This window comes from Lycorma delicatula, chromosome 5 (assembly GCF_047948215.1).
Source record: "Lycorma delicatula isolate Av1 chromosome 5, ASM4794821v1, whole genome shotgun sequence".
Taxonomy (NCBI): Eukaryota; Metazoa; Arthropoda; class Insecta; order Hemiptera; family Fulgoridae; genus Lycorma; species Lycorma delicatula.
In genome coordinates, this window is record NC_134459.1 from 59,453,657 (window position 1) to 59,476,557 (window position 22,901).

The window sequence follows — 22,901 nt, forward strand, 5'->3', positions numbered from 1 at the left end:
GAGTGGATTTGCAGAGTATTCTTACACTAATATTGGGGACAAGTTTATACAATTATTTTATTCTAAGAAATAAAACTGAGAAATCTAAGGGTGACGACTGGACAACCGTGTGTGTGAGCACATGCATGTATAGGATTATTATAATATTACTGATATATATCCTCCTCCAAGCAATTCAATCCATTCACAACAAACCAAAAAATGATCATCCAGAATGGCAATTTGGGATTAGAGACCACAGAGCAAATTTTCTGCAAACTCCTTATATTTAAAAATAATATCATACAACTGTAACAGTTTTGAAACCATGGAAACAGAAATATAGATATTAAATACTAAATAATCAGCTCCTATGAAGCATAATTTTAAACTTTGCTGAACTATAAAGATGAATTAAAGTTTGAGTATAGTTGCTGATAAACTTAATCAAGTTTCTAATACTATACCCTCTGTCAGACCAATGCCACCAGAAATAATGCTTTGTGCGTTCAAGATCTAAAAAATGAAATATTAAATTTCTATTTTATCCAAGGTTACTTATTGTGGGGTAACACACACAACTGAATATACTTATTGGTTTGTTTGTAAAAGATATGAATAATTGTTGCATATGCTCAACCATTTCAGTAATGTAGTTTCTGCTGCGATCCAAATTAAAGAAACAAATTCAAAATGACTGTACAAGAGATTTCTATAGTAAATTAATCCAATGCTCCTCTTACATTACCAGTAATAAATTGATGTAATGAGAGAAAAGAAGTTTAGAATCAAAAAGCATGTAAAGATTTTTTTGTTGCATTAACCTTATTAGTCATTAGCGATGCCTAGGGGTCACATATATATATATATATATATATATATAATTTTAAATTACAGAATGCTGTTTGTAGTAGTAAAAGTGTTACTTAATTCACACTTATATAATTATAATGCTGAAAATTTAAGTCCTTCATATAATTTTCTCAAAATTTGTCATGTAAAGATTTTTGGCAGCTTTCTCCTTTTCAAACACAAGGCATTACCAGGCAAACACAGGTAATATCTTGTCTCTTGCTTACAAATATACTGTTGCATAACTGTCTATTCATGTAGTATTCTTTTTTTTTGAAAATACAGCAATAAAAAATTCTTTCTAGTTTTATGTTACTTTACCAAAATTCCTCTCGCAGTCCAAGTAGCAATTATAACGTTTTCCGTTCACATAGACTAATTTTATATCCCCACAGAATCTCTGTCAATATCGGAGTCCAAAATCTGATGTCTGCCATTAATTAAAAATCGCTAGGCAGTGTTATGGGTGCTACGCTAGGCAAGACCAACGGTAGTGGGACTACCACCCGACTGCAATCAATAAATAATGTTTCATTTATAAATTTATTAATGATTTCCAATATAGCCTAACGATTTATCACTTTCATGCCGTACCTTTTTTGGACGAAAGATGAATTCAGTTAGTTTGAAATGTCAAGCCTGACATTTGAACCAGAACATTACGAATGAACGAGATAGTTTCCATCACCACAATTTATTAAACACAAAGAAGCATTAATAAAAATTGAATAATAATTACAACTGAACCATAAATATATATTTTCTGTCTAATGAAATAATATCACTTTACGATCATAATTCAGAGTAAACAAACTTAATATTTATTTTATCTTACAGAAGTATAAACAAAAATATAATAACATGCTATGTGGAATTTATAACTGATTTTTTTTTACAAAGTATTTAACAAAATAATAAGGTGGTGACTAAAAAACGACTCGCTAAAATCAATTCGACTGCTGCTAATGCAAAAAATTAAACGTTTCAAGCAATTTAGTCATTACCAGTTACCTGTAAATTATTCTTTTAATCAATAATCCCGAACTCTTTCTTTATCAACCTATTTTCTTTTTATGACTATTTAACTTCGATATCTATAATGTTATCATAATAAATACAGATTGACATTATTAACGTAAAATTGTGGTAGAGGTAACAGAATATATTTTTTATTTAAAAAATAAAATGCAGAAACTTTATGCTACTATTACAATTTGTAGTTGAATTCTTCCAATTGTTTTTCAACATTTGAGTAATTAATAAATACATTTATGTTACAAGAATTACTTACTGCAGCTATAGTATGCTACGTGAAGTACAAATAAAAAGAATACAATTATAATTTATTTTCGCTTAATGAAAGTATGAAGTACTTGAGGGTAAATTTTGTTACTTTTTTGCTTTTGTTCACTCCATATCGAAATTAGTGCTCCTAGTGGTTTAGTTAATACATTATTGGGTATAAATTTACTTTAGCTAGCTTTTTTATAGATTTTTTTTTACTAAACTCTTTGCCAATATTATTAAACAAATTTTCTTAGTTAAAATTATTTCAACTCTACATATTTTCTTGGAAAAACTTTAAGAAAATAGTATTATTATAACCAGCGCACTCTACTTCTTTTTATTTTAATAGTAGTTATACCGGAATACAATTGGGGTGCTGCCAGCAACATATGCTAAAAATTTATTCGATATTATCTTCTGCTGCCACTCAGTATGTTATCTTATATGTAAATCCCGGTTATTTAGTAGTTATTGCAAGTATTTAATTTCTCGTATTCCCAAGGATTTCGTGTATTAGACTTTTTTCTTTTTGTTAAATGTACATAAGTCAGTTTCCTGCGCTTGGATAGTGATATAGTGTGCAGTTTTTAAACTTACCGTGTGTTTTTAAGACTTTTGCTCCATGTCTATCATTGGAAAGGTTAGTTCTGTTAATATTCATATTTTTGGATATATTATTTAAATTTTCCCAATTTATTGATTTTATCAAGTAATTTATGTTTTTAGTCTAAAGATTACTGACAGGAAGACGGACTGTTGTAATATTGCTTATAATTTTGTTCCGATGTGCTGTCTGGTGCCTGTATATGTATATTTATTACTTTATAACTGCTTGATTCAATCCAAGCTTAGGTCAGAAATGACTAAAACATACACATTTCTTACTTATGTATGGCCTACATGTACTAGATAATATAACACTTATCTGTGTGAACATGCGCGCCCGCTAATCCAAGTAATTAAGTCGTTACAAATGTGTAATCATCAGTTGTATCCCAGTTATATATTATATTCTGTTAAGATCCATTTAAAAAAAAAATAATAATTTTTTACTTTATTGTATAAATGAATGTAATTAACAACAATATCATGACATGACCAGTGGCCTCTTAGAATTCCAGCATATATTTGGATAACTTTTATTTTTATGTTTGCCCCTGTTGTTTTACTATAGTAACTGTCACCTAAATATTCAGAGGAATATTTTTTGTTATTAATTACTACAACCACATAAATGATAAGAAAGTGTGGCAGGCTTTTATAAATAGTTTATTAATTGCCTCAAATATTTCAATTAATTTTTTTAATCTGATCAAACACAGTTTGATTATTCTAAGTTGCATATTTATCCATTCATGTAAGGTTAATTACAGGTCCTTAACTTACCCCAGTACAGGTCCAAGTGTAACCCCAGTTACACTTCCTAATAATAAATGAAGGTAGTACTGAGCAATTAGTTGATAAGTACGAGATGGTGTTTAGTATTGGTGCTAATTACCTGGTACTTTACACCCAAACTCTCCACAAAATTCTAATCTTAACCTAACTTTAACTTATCTGCAGAACTCTAACCCTAACCTCTCCACAGAGCACATTCAGGCTTTAGTTTGCAAGTCTAAATATATTTTTTTAACAGTTTTATGGTACAAAATTTGTTTTACGCAGTGATAAATATACCAGTTCAAGAGAAAGATTTACTGGGCAGTGTTTTTGTTACATGCTTAACCCTTTCAAGGAAACAGTACATTTTATGTCTGATAAGCTGTGGAAAAAAGGTGACAGGTTACACTGTTGGGGTTTAAAAACATGAGTTCAAATGTAAATGTGTGACATTTTAATTACAGAACTTGTATACAACACAGTATTTTATCAAGGGATCCCAAGTCCCTGCAGAATAAGTTTACAATATTTGATAATCAATTGTCAGTTACATTTACACATCCATTGATCAAAACATCCCAGAAACCTTGGCTTTATTTTTATTTGTGTCTTCTGGAAGTATACTTGAACATCTTCTACCCTTATCAGAATAAATGTTAATATCTTCAAATACGAAATCATCCAATATTGCAGTTGAAACAAGATGTAACTAATTTTAAAAGACGTTTGTGAAATACCAGACTGCTGTGGGAATTTCTTGCAATTTGAAATATGATGATGTCTCCGACTGTATAAATAACAAATTATGATTCTATTTCTTTAAACACTGAAGCTGTTAAAACATCACTTTTTTCTCCAATTTGTTAGTTGTATTTTTCACTTGATCTCTGCCATCATGTCACAGTGCTGTTACTCTGTAACCTGGTATACAGAAATAAATATATATGGATAATGTTTCCTCCAACCCTGTTTGAGTCAGTTTACTAGTGTTAAACCAATATGCTAACATACTGGTTTAGATCACTAATGACATTGAATCTCAAGTTCACACACTTAATAATGTGCATTAATATATAGTATAGTCCCAAACAACATAATAAAACATTGAAGAAAGTTAAGTTATGTTGTAGTAGATTCAGTGATCTTGTTATTAAATGCCTTTGCAAAAGTAGAATGTCAAACTGTTGGGAGGAACTGGTTATTTTGATATACTTGAGAGTTTTTTTATTAAACAATTTGTAGCTGAAACAATCTTTTTGACAAGATATTTGTTTAAGAAAAATTAAAAGTTTCATGGTGAAATGTGACAAGCCACAAGATACTCTTTATAAACTTGCAGACAAATCCTGACAAATTTAGAATTTTTTGCCTTTTGACTACAAAAATGGCTACTTCAGTATATTTATTAGTTCATAATTGTAATGAGATAATAACTAAAAAGAACAATTGTTAAAATATTGTATATAATTGTGGTATATTTTATTAGTTATTTATTTTGGTATTATGCCAAACATTAATGAGGGAATATTGTTAATTGAACTCCACCAACAAAAATGCACTACAAACATTAAAATGTAAGTCTAGTTAAAAATATTGTGTCATTAGTAGGATTATAATGGTTGTTCAGCGTCAAAGGTCATATTATATGTATTACTTTATTTAGGAATATGTTAATTTTCCATTAAAAGTGCTGTGTCTTATTTGTTTTTTTTTCCAGCCTGTTCTTTATTCTTACTGGCGAAGTTCATGCTCATGGAGAGTCAGAATAGGTAAGTTACATGATGTTCGTTTTTCTTTCTATATACTTTAATATAAATTATGTTGGTGTTGTATTATGAGATAAGCGAAATGAAAACATTCTCAACCAGCAGTTGTAATCCAGTGCCTAACCTCAGTATAAATTTAGTATCAAGCAATATCTAACTCTTATTAAATCTCAAAAAAATTCTTAATGGCCATGTTGATAAGTTAAAGGAGAATTTTCTGAAGTGGTTTAAGATTCAGGCAGTAGAATTCTGTATACATGGTATCAGTAAATTAGTGCTAAGTTAAGTGCCTTGGTTCACTTTGTAATTATATTTAAAGCTTTCATTAAGTATAAATGCAAAATTTAATTTTAAATATAATAATATTTTCAGTTGTCTACTTTTTTAATTGCCAAACAGTTTTTATTTTCTGGACATTGTTCATTAGTTTATAGCAATTGCATATATTAGTAGTTAATTTTATAATACTCTTTATTATTTCTCCCATATATTGTTTGAAATCTAATGCTACTGGTGTATAATCCATATAAACCAAAATTCTGGACTATTAAACGTAGGATTCATGGGTTAATACCTTATTAAGATATGTTTTCCATTATTAACAAACCAGTATGCTATTTCATTACCCAATTTTTTTTTTTAGATATTTAATGTCATCTTCCCATTTATAGTCATTTTGTGATTAACAGTTTCACTGTTCATAAAAATAAATAGTAAATTTTTTTACTATTGATTGGATTCTAAAAAACAGACAACACCAATGCAAGGTGTGCACTGGGAATTGAAAAGACAGATTGTTAACCTGCTGTTCTGAATATGCAGTTATGTGTGATGCTTCTTCATGTTTTCTGCTTATATGAAATATTCTCCTTGTTCATTAACATTAGTAGCATCATTTTTAAGGCTGTGTAAATTCATTTCCTTATCTTTATAAAATGTTGTAATGACATGTATCTCAGTAGGTTTCAAAAAATTGTCTGTGTACTATTACAATATGTTCAATTTTTACAATATTTTGAAAGTATATTTCATCAGTTAGCTTTTATATTTCGTTTCATAATTTCTTACAGTCCTTGAAATATTAATTTCACATTGGAGAGAATACAACAAAATATATCAAAAGATTATTTATTTTAGGCTTGAAAAATTATTGTTACTAAAAAAAAAATTAAATTATTTTTTTAAATATTTCAATTATTAAATTAGAGTTTTTCATTTAAAAGTATAAACATTTAACATGTTGCTATAGGCTATAGACAAGAATGGAAGGTCGGTAAACCGGAAAAGGATTTTGTAATTAATGTTTTATATATGAAAATAATATAAAAAGTATATAAAAAACTTAAACTTACGAATAAAATCCAACACTAAAATAAGGGTAGATTAGTCATTAAAAACCTGCAGTAGTAAGAAGCTCTTTCAAAACAGGAAAAATTATTGCAGATTGAAAAGTACACCAAAAATAACATAGATAACTAAATATTGTAAGCACATTTAAGACATTACAGACTTGTGTGGATTACTAACATGCATTAGGCACCCATTTACAGATGTCTAAACAATTTTGGGCTTGCTAACAGGTTCTGCCAGTTATAACCAAGGGTGTTTGTATACTTGCACACTACCAATTAGACCTTCCCTCCTGGCTTCCCCCCTTCCTGGTACTGCTTATAAAGCATTTCATCAGGAAGGGGAAATTGCCCACACACACACACACAGTTGTAACAAACCAATAAGATGTCACACACTAAACAAACAACACCACTGAAATCAACACTTATAACACATCAAATATAAACACTGACAACAACATGGCACTAGAACCATGCAGAAAACAGGATAAAGCTTCTCACATCCACAACACCCACGCGATATACGCCCAGACAGCAGTCAAGACAGAAATCTCACAATCACATCCAGTGGCCACCATCAGACGCATGAGCAGAGTGTTCCCGGCCTCATTGCCTGATGAGGCACATACAATCATGTGCCTGAGTAGTCATTAACGAAACTGTTAATGGTAAGACATTTCATATTTAACATTTTCCAATCTCATTTTATCTATTAAGAGCTTTGCTAACTCACAGTAGGAGAGTAAGTCTTCTTTTTTTTTTATTAGTAACACATTTTTCATCCTTAAATTTTGTTTTATCACAAACTATAATGTGAATGAATCTTTCTTTATCTACATTGTAAGTGTTATTCCCTTTTTATAGCCAATCTTCACACACTGACATATCATTAACTACAATTTTGCCAACTGATGATGCTTTCTTAGTTATTTTTTAATAGATGATATTGTTTCTATTTTCAAAACAATATATCAAATTACTGATTGTTACACCTATATCCCTTGTAACTTAATTTTATGATCTTCCAGAGTGTAAACTTTTAATCTTGATTTTAATTGGTATACCATGTAAAGTATGAAAGAAGAGCTGGATCTATGTTACTTTTTACAAATCATTACCATGTTTACAAATTGATTTTTTTCATAAGCTTTTGGAATTGAGTCCTAATTTTCCAAAATTTAGATATAATTGTCCTTTTGATTTGACATTTGGTATTGTTGATAAGTGAGCAGAAATATTGTATTGAACTGATAACACAACGCAAATAAATCTGTAGTGATAGAATGTGTTGGTGGAACATTTAATGCAACTGATTATGGAGATGTAGCCATTGTAGTCATTTTTAAATGCTTAGATATTGGCCATCTTTAATACAAAGAGGTAATACAGTAATAATTAAAAAATAATAAAAAAAAGAAAATAACTGTAGTTTTTGACAGTACCTCAAGTATTAAGTTATTTCGAGCAAATTTTGTGCTGTATCTATGACTGAAGTGAGGTCATTGGTGGCCACTCGGATATCTCTGTTTAGTTTGACAGTAATCTTTTATATGTACCCCTGTGAACTAAGGATAACATTTTCATTAAAAATGAAAATGGTAGTTAAAATAGGTAGTTAGTTCAGTTTTTATAGGCTCATTATAATGTAAGTTAAAGATTTTATTTTATTTTTATTCCAGTATGTAGTATTTTATAATCGTTACTCAAATTTTTAATGAAGGTGCAGGACTTTCATAAAGATAAAATAAAATCAACTTAATCCACAAATTTATTTTTATAGTTAGTCTTAATTTTACCTATGATTAATGTAACTGGCTAAGATTGTGTAAGGATGTCAGTCATATTTTATTTAAAAAGTTCTCTTTGTGATGCATCATGTGTTATTAATGGTTTTTGCATAAAAAATCTCTTCTTTTGTTGAATTATGCCTGAAAATGTACTGTAATTTTAACTAAGGATAAAGTACAATAAACCATAAAGTATGCGATAATGCTCATAATTAATCTTACTTGTATAATAGAGTAAAATTAATAGGAAAGGATCTATTTTACTTCATTGTTCTCAGTCCAAATTTCCATTCCTATATATTTATTGAATTTTATGACTATTAATATTTAAATTTGAAGTACAGAAGAAACCTTAAATTTTACTATGTTACCCCCACAAACCCTTAAAATAAACTCAGTTGTAAATGTTTGTACGTTATTATGTGTTTGTATTTAAATTTAGTGATATATTTCATTAGCAAAACTGAAGTAATGTTAATAAATAGGACAACCTTTACTTGCTCAACCAGAGAAAAAGGTTGTTTGTAAAATTAAAAAATAAAACAAGGTCTAAAACTGGAATGTAGAACAGTCTTGGCATACTTCCAACTTGAACCGTGTAGTCATTATACTAGATTGAAAATATATTTCTATTTTTCTTCTTCAGAATATATTAATGTCAAATCATGTTAAATGAATCAAAGTATGATGAAGATTACAGATTTACAACGTGGTAATAAGATATCACATGAAGTAATATAACTTTTAGAATAAAGCAACGTATTTGATTATGTTAATTAATGATTATATTAAAAGTCAACAACAATAAACTTTTGCCTACGATGTTCAACTGTTTGACTGCTTATGCAGAATGTTATGGCTTGAGTTATTGCAGAACAATAAAAAAAAGCTCTATGTACACTTGGAATTTAAACTGTCGTAGTCTAAAATATAGGAATGAATGTGTTGTTGTTTTGTCTTGCCTGAGTACTTATCAACTTGCACATGATCATTTGACCTTAGTTTATGATTTGGTAGTCTTCTTGTTCAATGGTCTGATTTTTTTTTTGAAATTACATTCGAATGATAATGCTTATTTAATTAATTTACTAACTGATATATATTCATCAGTCTAACAATGAATTTTCATCAGTTATGATATATGCTTACATTTTACATATATGTAAAATATATATATATCTCACGTGTTTATGACTCAGTCAAGATATTGAGAGATTGACAATTGAAAATGTTTACATAATTACAATTTATTAGTTAAAGAACTTAAGTAAAACAAGATAAATCAATAATAATGACAATAGTAATAATAATAATAAACAACTCACAATAATAATTAGAATAATGACAATAATGGCAACAGCAAACAATAATAATAATAAATGTCAATAATAAGCAATTGATAATCGTAGTAATCACAACAGCAACAACAACAATAATAATAACACAGTGATTACATACAAAACAGAATTTAAAGTAATCATCAGGATTTATTCACAGGTAGATAAATAATATTAGAAACCAGAATTCCATCCCTTAACAAAAGATAGCATGACCGCCAGTCTTAACACTTTTAACCACTAGTCTTGTATTAACAACAATTGAACAATATATAAGACAAGTATAAAGTTCTTTAACAGCAAATACCGTTACTGTTCAAATAAAATTACTCTAACAATTTAGGAATGAAATTTAGTACATTATCTCTCACTTATAGTCTTACAGTAACTCACTGAACCATTTTCTGTTTTTGTATACTGGAATTACTTGTGACATCACCTTAATTTCGTCAAACTCGCATAATAACTCCTTCATCGTAGAACTCTCTCACGTAACTCACATCTCACAGACTCTCATCTTGCAGACCGACACACACAGAACTGACATCATAATGTCTCGCTAAGACTGATATTGCTTGCAGTACTAATTTTGCAGATTTTCCTCGCCAACTCACACCTTGCAGACTGACATCATAATGTCTCAGTTAGACTGATTTTGTGAACTCGCACATCTCGCAGACTGACGTCATAATGTCTCTGATTTCAGCTGGGTCTTCCTTGGAGTATTTATTATATTCCTAACTTATTTACCTGCAGGACCAGACCTCTGTTGAATGTGATAACGATTGACTGAACCCATTCATTCCCATACATTTCTACCCTGGTCCAGTAACTCTTCTCATGAAACAACATTTGTTGACGTGTGTCAGTGGGAGTATTACAAAAGATGATTGTTAAATAGACTTGTTACCTTTACTAAAAAGGTTTCTTTTAGCCCCTTTCTGGATTCCAATTATTATTATATTTTCTACTACTTTCTTCGTGGTAGGAATCCGTTATCTCCAACCCATCAGGTTGGTCTAGTGGTGACTGCATCATCGCTAATCAGTTGATTTTGAAGTCAGGAGTTCTAAGGTTCAAATCCCAGTAAAGGCAGTTACTTTTATACAGATTTGGATACTAGATCATGGATACCAGTGTTCTTTGGTGGTTGGTTTTCAATTAACCACACATCTCAAAAATTGTTGACCTTTTTTTTTCCTGTTTAGCCTCCGGTAACTACTGTTCAGATAATTCTTCAGAGGATGAATGAGGATGATATGTATGAGTGTAAATGAAGTGTAGTCTACATTTACACTCATACATATCACCCGCATTCATCCTCTGAAAAAATACCTGACAGTGATTCCTGAAGGTTAAACTGAAAAAAGTTCCTGTTATCCCGATCTTGTTACAATATGTATGTATAAATTCTCCCTTATAGTTATAACTACTATTCTTTTATAATGTATTCCCCTGATGAAAATAATAGAAAAAGTTTGTATAAACATATGTCTTAAAATGCTTCGTTTGCAAGTTACAGTTAGTGAAAGATTTCACTCAAATTTCAGCTACCCTGGTGAAATGAGGTTGTACTGAAATTTTTAGCATGTTAATTAAGGTGCAAAGTTAGTGATTTCTTTGGTTTTTGATCTGAAAAGTCGATAAATAAGTCCCACAACTGTATATGCAGTAGGTTTTGAGAAATATGAGGTGAAAACCAATAAATTGAAGTAAAAAACCATTTTTTGTCAGAAAAGTACTTATGTAATATAAACAAAAACCAAATTCTTTTTTGGTGATGTGAAAAATTAATAAAAACAAGATTTACTGTTAAAAAAATTGAAATTACACGATTATAAAATAAAAACAGATAAATAAAAGTGACAATTAATAATTTTTTTTTTATTAATGACAGAAATACAATAAATTATTTGCAAAATTATTATTTCAAAGTTGGCAATAAAATAACAGCTGATCAATGATGCACAATAGTGTATTAGCATTTAAATCATTCTGTTAGTTACATTAAGTATATTGGGTACGTACAGTAAATAGTTAGTGAAAATTTCTGTGAATTTCAGTTTGGTTTGCCATTGAAGTAATGCCATACTTATTTGCAACAGAGAAATACACTGATAAGGTATTCATTTTGGGTGTGTGTAATGGTAATACTACAGCTGCTGGAGTAGTGTATGAAATTCATTTTCCGAATCATAGGAATCCATAACCCAAAACAATTAGCACTACTTTTCACAATCTTTGGGGAAGGTTCACTACCTAATATTTTTACCAGCTGCAAACGATCTGTCCAACACGACGCTGTTGTTATTGATGAAATTATTATCTATGCAGACCAGGCGCCAGAACACAATGTCGTTTAAGCGGATCAGAGTTTCACATTCAATGGTTTGAAGGACATTTAAACAAGTTTTATCCTTATCATAAACAGCCAGATCTACATCTACACCCTGGAGTCTGTCCACTTCACTTGGAATTTTGCAACTGTGGAATACAAATCAACAACTCTACAAGAATTTTTTTTTATCGACAAGGCTAATTTCACTCAAGATGGTATCAACAACTTATGCAATGAGCATACATGGGCAGAAGTAAATTCTCGTGAAATGATGGAAGGCAATTTTCAACACTGATTTAGCATCAATGTATGGTGCAGCATTTTTCACAGTTAGCTGTTTAGATGGTTCATAATACCTGGCTGCTTAAATGCTGAGATCTACTTGCACTTTCTTCAAGAAGAATTACCGCAGCGTCTTAAAAATGTTCTTCTAGCGCTCAGATGTAAAGTATACTTCCATCACATGGCACGCCTCCCCACTTCTCTTGTACTTTTTCCACTCACTTAAATCATCATCTCCTGAGAAATGGATGATTGCGGAGATCCATATTCCTGGTCAGCAATATAGTCTGATGTAACAAACTTTAGATTTTTGTGTCTAGGGATGGATAAAAAATATTGTGTACAAAACAAATATTTTCGTGAGGAATTAATTGTCTGCATTATGGATGCAGCTGAGCAACTGAAGGACAACTCTTAAGAACTAAAAATTGCAACAAAAGCAGTACAGAAGCGTGCCAAGAAATATATTGAAAATGGTGGGCTCATTTTTGATTTTTTCTTATAAACTGGTTCATATAATGCATTTTGGTCTGGTGTACTGTTCCTAAATAAAATGAAAATTTTTCTAAGTTTTCTTGTTTTATTCAACTTATCTTGCGCCCTATTTTGTTCAGAATTGAATTCTCAACAAGTTTTGTTTAAAGGTTTTGCTTATTTATTACCTATTTAACAAATTTATTGTACATTAAACATAAAAAACTGGGAGTTTTACCCCAATTTATTGGTTTCATCTCAGATTTTTCCTAACCTACTGCAGATATGGTTTTGGGATCTATTTTATTTGATTTTTCAGGTTAAAAACCATAAGAAATCAGTAATTCTGCCCCTTAATTAACATACTGAAAATTTCAGTATGACCTCATTTCACAGAGTTAGCTGAAATCAGAACGAAAAATCTTTCACTACCTGTAACTCACAAACAAAGCATTTTAGAACATATGTTTAAATTAACTTTTCCCATTATTTTCACTAGTAGAAAAGGTTATGAAAAGTCCTGGGAGAATTTTGTGATACATTCTGTATACAGAGTGAATCAAAAGTATGGAAACCCCTCAACAACTTAAAAACGTTCCATATAGAATACTGTAACATTCAGAATAAGATATCGGTCAGTTACTTTACCTTTTGACAATAAATAGAATTTCAACTCATTCTTGGCCCAGGAGGTGGCCCGGAGTTGTAACTCATATATTTTAAATGGTAACACCTTTTGTGTGTTGTATCATTTTAAAGACCTCTTTAAGACAAGAAAAATGGTATAAATAAAATTTTGTCTGTACCCAAAATGACAGTGCGATAAAGTTTGGATTTTGAAAAAAATTACATTGATAATTTAAGGAATTATTATCACAAATAAATAAATTTATAAAAATCTGATTAAATGTATATTATCGAATAAATATATTAAAAAAAAAAGTATTTATTAATAATAACATTTGCATATTTACTTTCATTTTAATAAATGTTTGAAATACCCTCCTACTGTTGTTTGACAGTGTGTGCCAGTCAGTTGTAAAAGAATAATACTGCATTATTCAATGCCCTAGTGATATTTTTTGCAGATTTTTTGAATTATATTTTGTAAATCATCAGTATTTTGGGACTTATTATGATGAAACAATACTTTTTAAGTGGCCCTATAGAAAGTAATCCAATGGTGAAAAGTCGGGTCATTCCATTTGACCTCTGCTAATCCATCTTCCACGAAAAATTGCATTTAAAACTTCACATACCTGAAGATTGAAATGAGGGAGGCAACGATCTTCTTGAAACCAAATGTTTTGGAAGTTGGGGTCAGCAACGTTTTGAATGTTTGGAATGATTTGGTCAAAAAGCAAAGCCTCATATTTCACTGTGTTTAAATTTCCATCAATAAATATATGCTCTATCAATCATCTACTAATAATACCTGTTTGTACATTTATTTTGTCTGGGCACTGTGTATATGCCTCACAATACCAGTCTGGATTAATTTCAGTCTAGTATTGACAATTATGGTGATTTACACACAATCAAGTTGCTATTACAAAAAATACATAAACATTACTATTTCAAAAAAATATCTCTTTAAAATTTATATTATTTTAAGATTAATATTTCAAAGTTATAATATTTAAATAGCTACTTTAAAAAAATAGCAAAAATTTGCAATTTTAGAAAATATAGCAAAAAAAGTTCTCATCACTAAAAACTATATTGTTTAATAAATTAGGATTTGCACAAGTATTGTTCACTATAATTTTGCAGATCTCAGGTCTTTAATCATAGTCATCTTCATTAAGTCCTTGCACCAGATGAATTTTAAAGGGTTTGAAATTTTCATACTGCTGTTCAATTTGAGGAATGAGGATTTTCAATAAATTCTTGCATAATCTTAATTTGTTGTTGATTTAGGCCTGCTTGGTATCCCCTAGTATTAATGCTCCCTATTTCTTCAGATTATTTGATGGTTTTTGACATTGTACCTTTTGAAGTAGAGTTACGATTATTAAATGTTGCATAGAACAATTCACAGACTTCATTATATGACCTAACTTCTTTCTCACCAAAGCCCCTCATCAATAAAAAGTGTGACCCTCTCCAATCCAAACTTTATCCTGCCACCATTTTGGGTACAGACATTGAAGCAACTTTTTATTTATACTATTTTTCATGTCTCTAAGAAATCTTTAAAATGATGTATTACACAAAGGGTGTTACCATTTAAAATATTTATGTTACAGCCCCTGGACATTATTGCAAGAACAGGTTATAATCTTATTTTTCTTCAAAAAGTAAAGTAGTCTACAGATATCCTATCCTGAAAGTTACAATATTCTACCTGGAACGGTTTTAAAGTTGTTGAGGAGTTGCCATACTTTTGACTCATCTGTATATGTCATCCTTTTGAAATTATATTATTATCAAAAATTATTTTTTCAAATCCTTTGTTTTGGCTGCTATATGTGCTGTGTTGCTGCTTTATTGTAGATTACAGTACTTGCCTTCAGTTTCTAAAAGAATGTAATAAACTTTTTTTTTTAATGATTACCAAGGTAAACGTGCTCATTTATAATATTATTAAAAAAAATTAGCCCAATGAAATGATTTTTCTTCCATGAAATGTCTGCATTTATTTACACACCAATTTTTTCATTTTGTAAAAGTAATTTTTCAAACTCTATGGATTTACACCAATCCAGATGTAGTTGCATCCATGAACTATGCTTCTTCACTGACATAAACAATATCTAATACGTGTCATATATGTATTTTTTGTAAATTATTAAAACCACTTGCAGGAATTTAGCTTTATTTAATTTCTTATTTCTTCGGTTGTAATTCAACAAAAATTTTTAAAAACTGATCTATTTACACAGTGATTTTCCAGGAGTTTGTAATAATCGGTTTTTAATGCCATTAACAGTTTAAACTTTATCCTAGAGCACATATTAACTGCTTCCACCACTAGTTCTTGGGCTAGATGGTAACTTCCTCAATCTGATAATAGGGGTCATCCTTTTTTGTCACCCTCCCCTAATCTTTATGCTGTTCCCTTATTTCCCCATTATCAGTTTTGTGAGAGGTCTTTTCACCCTATTTGGTTGTCTAAGCCAAAGGTTCTAGACCTGAAGAGCCAATGCATTCTTGTTATGTGATAAGGAGACTTTGGGAAGTGTTTGGCCTTCGGCTATCCTAATAGCTGGTCCCCGTCGGATAAACCCAGTTCTACTCATCCACTCTTTTCCACTTTTTTTAATTTAATTTAATTTTTATGAAATCGATTGAATAAACATATTTTGTATTTGATTTACTTGCCACTTAAATACCAGAAAATATATTCCAAAATAATTGTTACGTTTATAGATAATGTTCTAAAATTATATGACATTACTGTAGTGAAAAATTGTTTACATTTTTGCACAACAAAGAGTTTACAGGTTAAGTATGGCTAACTGTTGAATTAAATCAATGCATGCTGTATTACTAAAAAATAAAGTGTCACTAATAATATAAAAATTTAACCCTGCTGCTGAGAGGTACATTTTCAAACTAAAATTTATAAATTTTGTACCGCCTATGTATGTTTAAGAGAATAAGAAAGAGAGAAAGTTGAAATTGGATTCAGTGCAATTAAATTTATTTTTTCAGCATTAAATCTGAAAGAAATACCATATGATATAAAACCCGTAAGCTTGGTGAAAGGTGGTGGTGAACAACACTGCAATGAATATCGTGAGATTAATCCAATGGAACAAGTACCTGCTTTACAGATTGATGGACACACTGTAATTGAATCGGTAAGTAACATTTGCATTTTATTTTGCGTGGTTATGCTGTACCAGTGATGTATTTCATTCATTTTTAATTTATTCTTTGAGTACAGAATAAAACAATAAATTCTTTGAATTTATTTTTTTTAAACCATAGAAAGATTATTAAAAAAAAAATCTTTCACTTAATATGCTGTTACAGAAATATCAGTGCCTTGTGTATGATTTTTATAAAAGAGCTGGATTCTTGCAATATTTGTTACCTCTAATATAATTATCATAACTTTTAAACATTTCTCTTGCTATTTCAGTTTTCAGTCTGGGAGGTCTGCAAACTGAAATGATTCTTTTACAGTCCACACTCTGATTCATTTGTTAAGTTGATTTGTGCTGTTTTTATAGCTTATGGAAAGAGCATTTTTAACATATAATTTATTATGACTAAAAAAATAGTACTGCAAAAACCAAGAAAACTGAAATATTTATATTTTTATGCTGGTCCTTGAAAACTCTTGGTGCTTCCATCTTGAGAAATTATATAACAGATTTAAAATTACCACTTTAAACTGGAATTGTTTAAACTACATAAGTATATTTGTAAAGAAAAGTACTCCAGAGTTGAGTTTTTTAAATGTGTTGAGACTTGACCTCCTGATAAATTACAGTCATCTTGGCCATAATTATCATTGATTGTAGCCATAACCTGGAAGCTAATACTATTCAGGCTGTGGATAGGTTAAGGTGTAGTTTCTTTATGGGTAGATCATCATTTCCAATCATCTGCCTCTTTTCCTTATCTTTGATCCCTTATCCCCTTTTTTATACACATTATACTCTTAGGTTCATACTGAGGATTCCATTTCTATTGAATAAATGTATCAAATATGTAGACTGATCTGGGAACTCTTTACTTCTGGTAGCTGCTTGATAAGCCAAATCGCTGACTTGCCTATCAGATAAATTTGAGCAATAAATTGTAAATATTTATACAAAAGGTAGCAAAGAAATATTGATTAGTTAAGCAGAAGACGAACGTTTACTTTTTCATAAATAATTTATTTTTTCTATATACTCATAGTTTCCAATACTTTTTGTATCAAGACCTGAGCTCTTACCTCTGCATAAAAATCTCCACCACCTGGAATTTTAGTCATTTATCTTTATAATTCCTGATGCTCCTTGAACCATTAAAATGTAGTCTCATTTTATGAGATGAAGGTAGATCTGATAGTCAAGGAATGAGATGTAGGCTGTAAGGAGTGTAATTAAAAATTTTCCATTAGAATTGCTGAATCTTCTGAAGAGTAAGACAACAGTGAATGAAAATATATTGTGGATAATTCTCCATGTAGTGTCCTGTTTCACCTTTTCTTAATGGCATATTGTAATCTTGAACCATTCATAAAATTAGTTAAATTAATCACGGGAAAGTTACAAAATCACCAAAGTCTGTTCTGTTTTTTTTTTTTCTTACTAGTTTTGTAAAATTAATTTTATGGAATCCTTTTCAGTCCCATAACAAACAGGCGTGACCTTTTTCTGTTGTCTGGGTTTGCTTGATTTGTTTTCACCTTTGGTTTACATGAATAGCTCTTCATGGATTGTTGTTTTTGAAATAAAAAATGAATTGCCATTTAAATTTTTTTTTTGCTTGCCAACATTTTCAAAACTTTATGCACAGTTTTAAATAGACTAACCTTCATTAACAGTTCTGTAAACTGTACTCTGTTAAGTTTTTGGAAGTTGCATGAGTACACCAATTGTTAAGTTTATTTTCTTAAAGTTTTGTATTCATTCATACAAAAATGTATTTATTTGAATGCTAGATCCTGCTCTTTGTCATGAAGATTTATTGCTCCATCCATCATTACAATATGAGAAAATAGTTACAAAAGATTACTACCATTGTAACCAACAGCTACTTAATGAAGCAATTGAAGTTATTTGTGTGCTTGAACTAGTTCACCCTTATCAGTCATATATTACATTATCAATCTGGTCTTATTTTGAAATGTTTTTTGAATGTTGAAATTTATTCAGCATTTTAATTGTTAACATGTGATACAAACATGTATCATTTTAGAAGAAGAAATTTGAAATGATTTCACGTTGAATATGAAGTTTTAATTGAACGCTACCCATATCTGTAATAGTTCTTATCTCCTTTGTCTGTCTATTGGTATTTATTTATAATACTATGGGAATAATATATGTGCAAAATATACTGTTGTTAAAAAGTATACTATGAATGTAACTAAACTTTTTTTGCCACTGAATATTATTTATATGAAAATTTCTGTTTTAGAACGTATGATCTTAATTAATTTTTTTGATTACTGTACCATAGAAGTATAAAAATGTATAACCTGGCTTTTCCTTTGTAAATGATATAGGTATACAGTAAACCATTATTTTTGTATTGTTTTCATTCTCATCTAACTTTGTTCCTTTACTTTTTATTGTCTTCTTTCAGTATGCTTTGTTTATTATTTATGTTGTGATTTTTTTTTCAGTTGTGTAATTGTTTCTATTTACAATCTTCTTTTATGTTTCAGTTGAACATAATGCATTATTTAGAAGAGACAAGACCTCAGAGAGCTCTTATGCCACAGGATGTCCATAAACGTGCTAAGGTAGATAACATTTTTTTTTATTGTGGTATTACCTAACATTTTAAAAAGTTATGCCCCATTAATAAAGAAAAAATATTTCTAGGGTGGTAATAATCTTTAGTTTTTACAATTGACTACCCAAACAAATTTACTTAGGACACATTTTTTCTCTCTCTGCTTATTTATTTTTGATAAACAAAATGATTATTTAATAACCATATTGATTGCTTTTACCAATGTTAAGGATTAAATTTGTTCAGACAACAAAGCTACCTCAACTGGTAGTTTTCACTGATAAATTGTTTGTTCTTTTGTTCTTTTTTTAAATAAATTTGTAAATTACCCTTTGAGAACCAGTCAAACAACATACCTGCTTTAATAAAATTTCCATATTCATGCCTTGTCTACAAACTTTTCCTTGTAAAATTATATCTTAATTGCTAAAAAATTGATAATAAAACATTTCTAACAATTACATGTATGTGGAATAAATTTTTCAATATTTATGATTTAAAGATAAAATTAAAAACATAACCATTTAGATTAAAAACAGATGGATTGAAAGACTTATCTGTTCCATACTTCAGTATAGCTAACAAACTTCTTCATCCTTTAACATCTCCTGTAGTTTTTTCTGACTGTTACAAATGAAATATGTTTATAATTAAAAAACTAAATTTAAAAAAAATTGTAGTTATACTGTTTTGAAGATCTTGAAATCTTTACTCTTCAAAACAGCAATGAACAGCAGTCTGTTATCTAACAGCAATAGATAACACAAAAAAGCAAAGGGTAAAATTAAATAAAATTTTATAAATTTGTTAAGAGGTAGTGTTACATGAATTTATTTGACAATTAATCTCTTTCTTAGAATAATTTTTGTATTGTACATGCTAAATATTATATATATATATATATATATGTTTATGAGTAAGTAATGCCAGAGAGAAAAAAAATATTAGTAATAAATTCAATAAAGATTAAAAATTAATTAAAAAATTTTAATTAATTTTGTTTCAAAGACATTAGTACTAATTCATAGATGATAACTGCTATTTTTTTTTATGCTACATTTTATTTCATTACTTTTCCATATGATAAATTGTGAATAAACAAGAGATAAATATTAAAAAACACGATTGCGAAAATAAAACATTTCTGACAAAGATTGCTCATTAATATAGGATATTTAAAGAGCATACAGGTGACAACACTTTTGTATGCAGTATTTCTGTACAGTATAATTTTTTCAAATCTCTTAAATTTATTTAAATATATATACAATATTGGCTTATGAATAGTTTTAGTGTTGTCATGTAAAATTTATTTTGAAATATTAAGTTATACAACTGAACTTTCTATACATTAATTTTTTTTTTTAATTTTTACTTAAACTTTCTATTGCTTTGTTGATAAATTAATTTATAAATAATTTATTCATTGTGAAATAGTAATTTATAGTAGTAATAAGTACTTAATTTATTTTAAGTAATAGTTTATTGTGTGTGAATAGTTTGTCAGGAATGTCATCCAACCATAAAGTCCCACTAAAGTTCATCTAACATCATAAAATCTGATAAAAATTGCCTTAAAAAAAGTTTTATAATGTATGAATATAATTGTTAGTGGGTCCATGTTAATACTTGTGTTAAATTAAAAAGTTATAATATCTGTAAATGTATTTTTATGACTCAAAAATATAATTAAAAATGTTCTAATATTATATAATTGACAAAATACTTTAGCTTATTTGTTTTTTGAACTTGTATATATTTTTTTTAAATGCTAGAGCAGATTCATATAATACGTTGTTATCATGAAGGTCAACCTGTTTGTACTTTGTTATGTAAATGTGTTTATGTAAATATTATTGAAATTAGATTTTATAGTAAATATTTTTTTTTCTTTGTGCTTTCCAATAAAACTGGCATACCTATTTGTTGACAAGAATTTTATTTAATTTAATGATAGAAATGTTGTCTTTTATTTGTCTACCTATTCTGTAAAAAAATAAATCATATTTTTTTATTACTGATGAGTTAGAACACACTCTGAAAGCACTTCAACAAAAAGTGTAAAAGATATACGTGATGACATGTGTTGTGTTTTGTTATGAGTTCTTAGAACCATCTTGATCTTAATGAAAATATGAAAAATCATCTCTATGAATGAAAAAATGCTCAAGTAAAATTTAAAACTGATTTTTAACTTATTACCAAGGAAAGGTATTATTAATTTTTGTTTTACCCATAACAGCTGATAGACTGGATGAAATGAAGTCAACCACATTGCAAAGCAGCTGTTTTATGACACGGCAGTGCTCAAGTTCAAATTCAGTTTAATTTATTGTTATTTTATTTGTGTTAGTATAAATTTTCTCCCATTTTACTTTTATTATTGTCAAGATTGTAAGCTAATCTGGTGAGATCCCCATTACAGATCAGTCATACTACCTCTTACTAGGAATATCCTTTTTTCCCTGTATTCTGTTCTTTTCTCCTTCAAAGATGAAATTCAACTGTACGAGAGTACATTATAGGTTAGGTAGCATTCCTAAGATAGGGCTGTTCATTGAAACTTCAAAACTAAATTACATTAATTATTTAATTTTAAATAAAATCTAAAATGATTGAATTCGTGATCGTCAATGGTTGCAATTACATACCCAGTTAAAAGGTCAAATAAGTTTAGTTTTTCTGATTTAAGTAATTTAATTAGAAAAACAATTATTGTATTTTCTTTCTTATTTTATTGCTTCGGATGGTACAACTAGAAAATCTTTTATTTTTCTACATAATCTCTTTTTAAGTCTATACATTTAATCCAACAAATCAGACAGATTTTTCAATCCCATCCTTATAATATGATTTATCCAAATCTTCAAATGAGGTAGATGTTTTATCATTTCATGTAAATCTCTTTCCAATGAGCCACCTCTTATTTGGAAACAGATATTTGTTTGAAGGTGCTAAGTCTTGCAAGTAGGGGATGCAGAAAACTTTCACAGCATATTTCAAACAGTTTTTCTGTCAGTTGCAGAAGAGCAAACTGGTGCATGAAAAAGAGCCTTTTTTTCACCAAATGTGATTTATTTTTATTTATATTTTTGCTGGATTATCATTTAGATGATCCAGTAATGATGATAATATTGCCCAGTTATTTTTTTTTTATCCTTCTCCCTCCAGAAATCAATAAAGATTACCTCACAAGCATCCCAATAAACAGTGACCATCACCTTTTCTGCTGTTGGAATGGTTTTCCTTTTTTGGAGCAAGTTCCCTGACTGCAATCAACTGTTTTGATTGTTCCTTGGTTTCAGGTTGTTGTTGTTGTAACCAGTTTTTATTAACTGTTATGAAACAACACAAACATTATTTTTTGTATGTTGAAATAGCTCAACACTGTACTTAAAAATATTTTCTCATTCACACTTTGATTGTAAGCAAATGCAACTCCCATCTTTTACACTGTTATTAGATATATAAATAAATATTCATGTAAAATATGATGCATGCATTCATTTTAAGATGCCTGTTGTCTTCTATAATGTGTCACAATAGTCACTTTCAGTCTTCTGTCTTCTCCTTGCCTTTAGTTGCCTGCGCAACCTTTCAAAAAGTAATGTTTGGATCATTGCAAAAAATTCTCTTTCATCCATTCTCCATAAATCACAATG

At 29.2% G+C, this 22,901-nt stretch overlaps 1 protein-coding gene across 1 annotated transcript in view; it reads left to right on the forward strand.

The window, feature by feature from the left end:
- The first annotated feature begins 2,536 nt into the window (after positions 1–2,536).
- LOC142324993 (putative maleylacetoacetate isomerase 2) overlaps positions 2,537–22,901 on the forward strand; it is a 33,552-nt gene continuing 13,187 nt past the window's right edge. The window contains exons 1-4 of the mRNA XM_075366212.1: positions 2,537–2,758; positions 5,216–5,267; positions 16,492–16,640; positions 19,169–19,246. Of these exons, the coding sequence (XP_075222327.1) occupies positions 2,741–2,758; positions 5,216–5,267; positions 16,492–16,640; positions 19,169–19,246 (297 nt within the window). The 5' untranslated portion in view covers positions 2,537–2,740. The remainder of the gene's footprint in view (positions 2,759–5,215; positions 5,268–16,491; positions 16,641–19,168; positions 19,247–22,901) is intronic.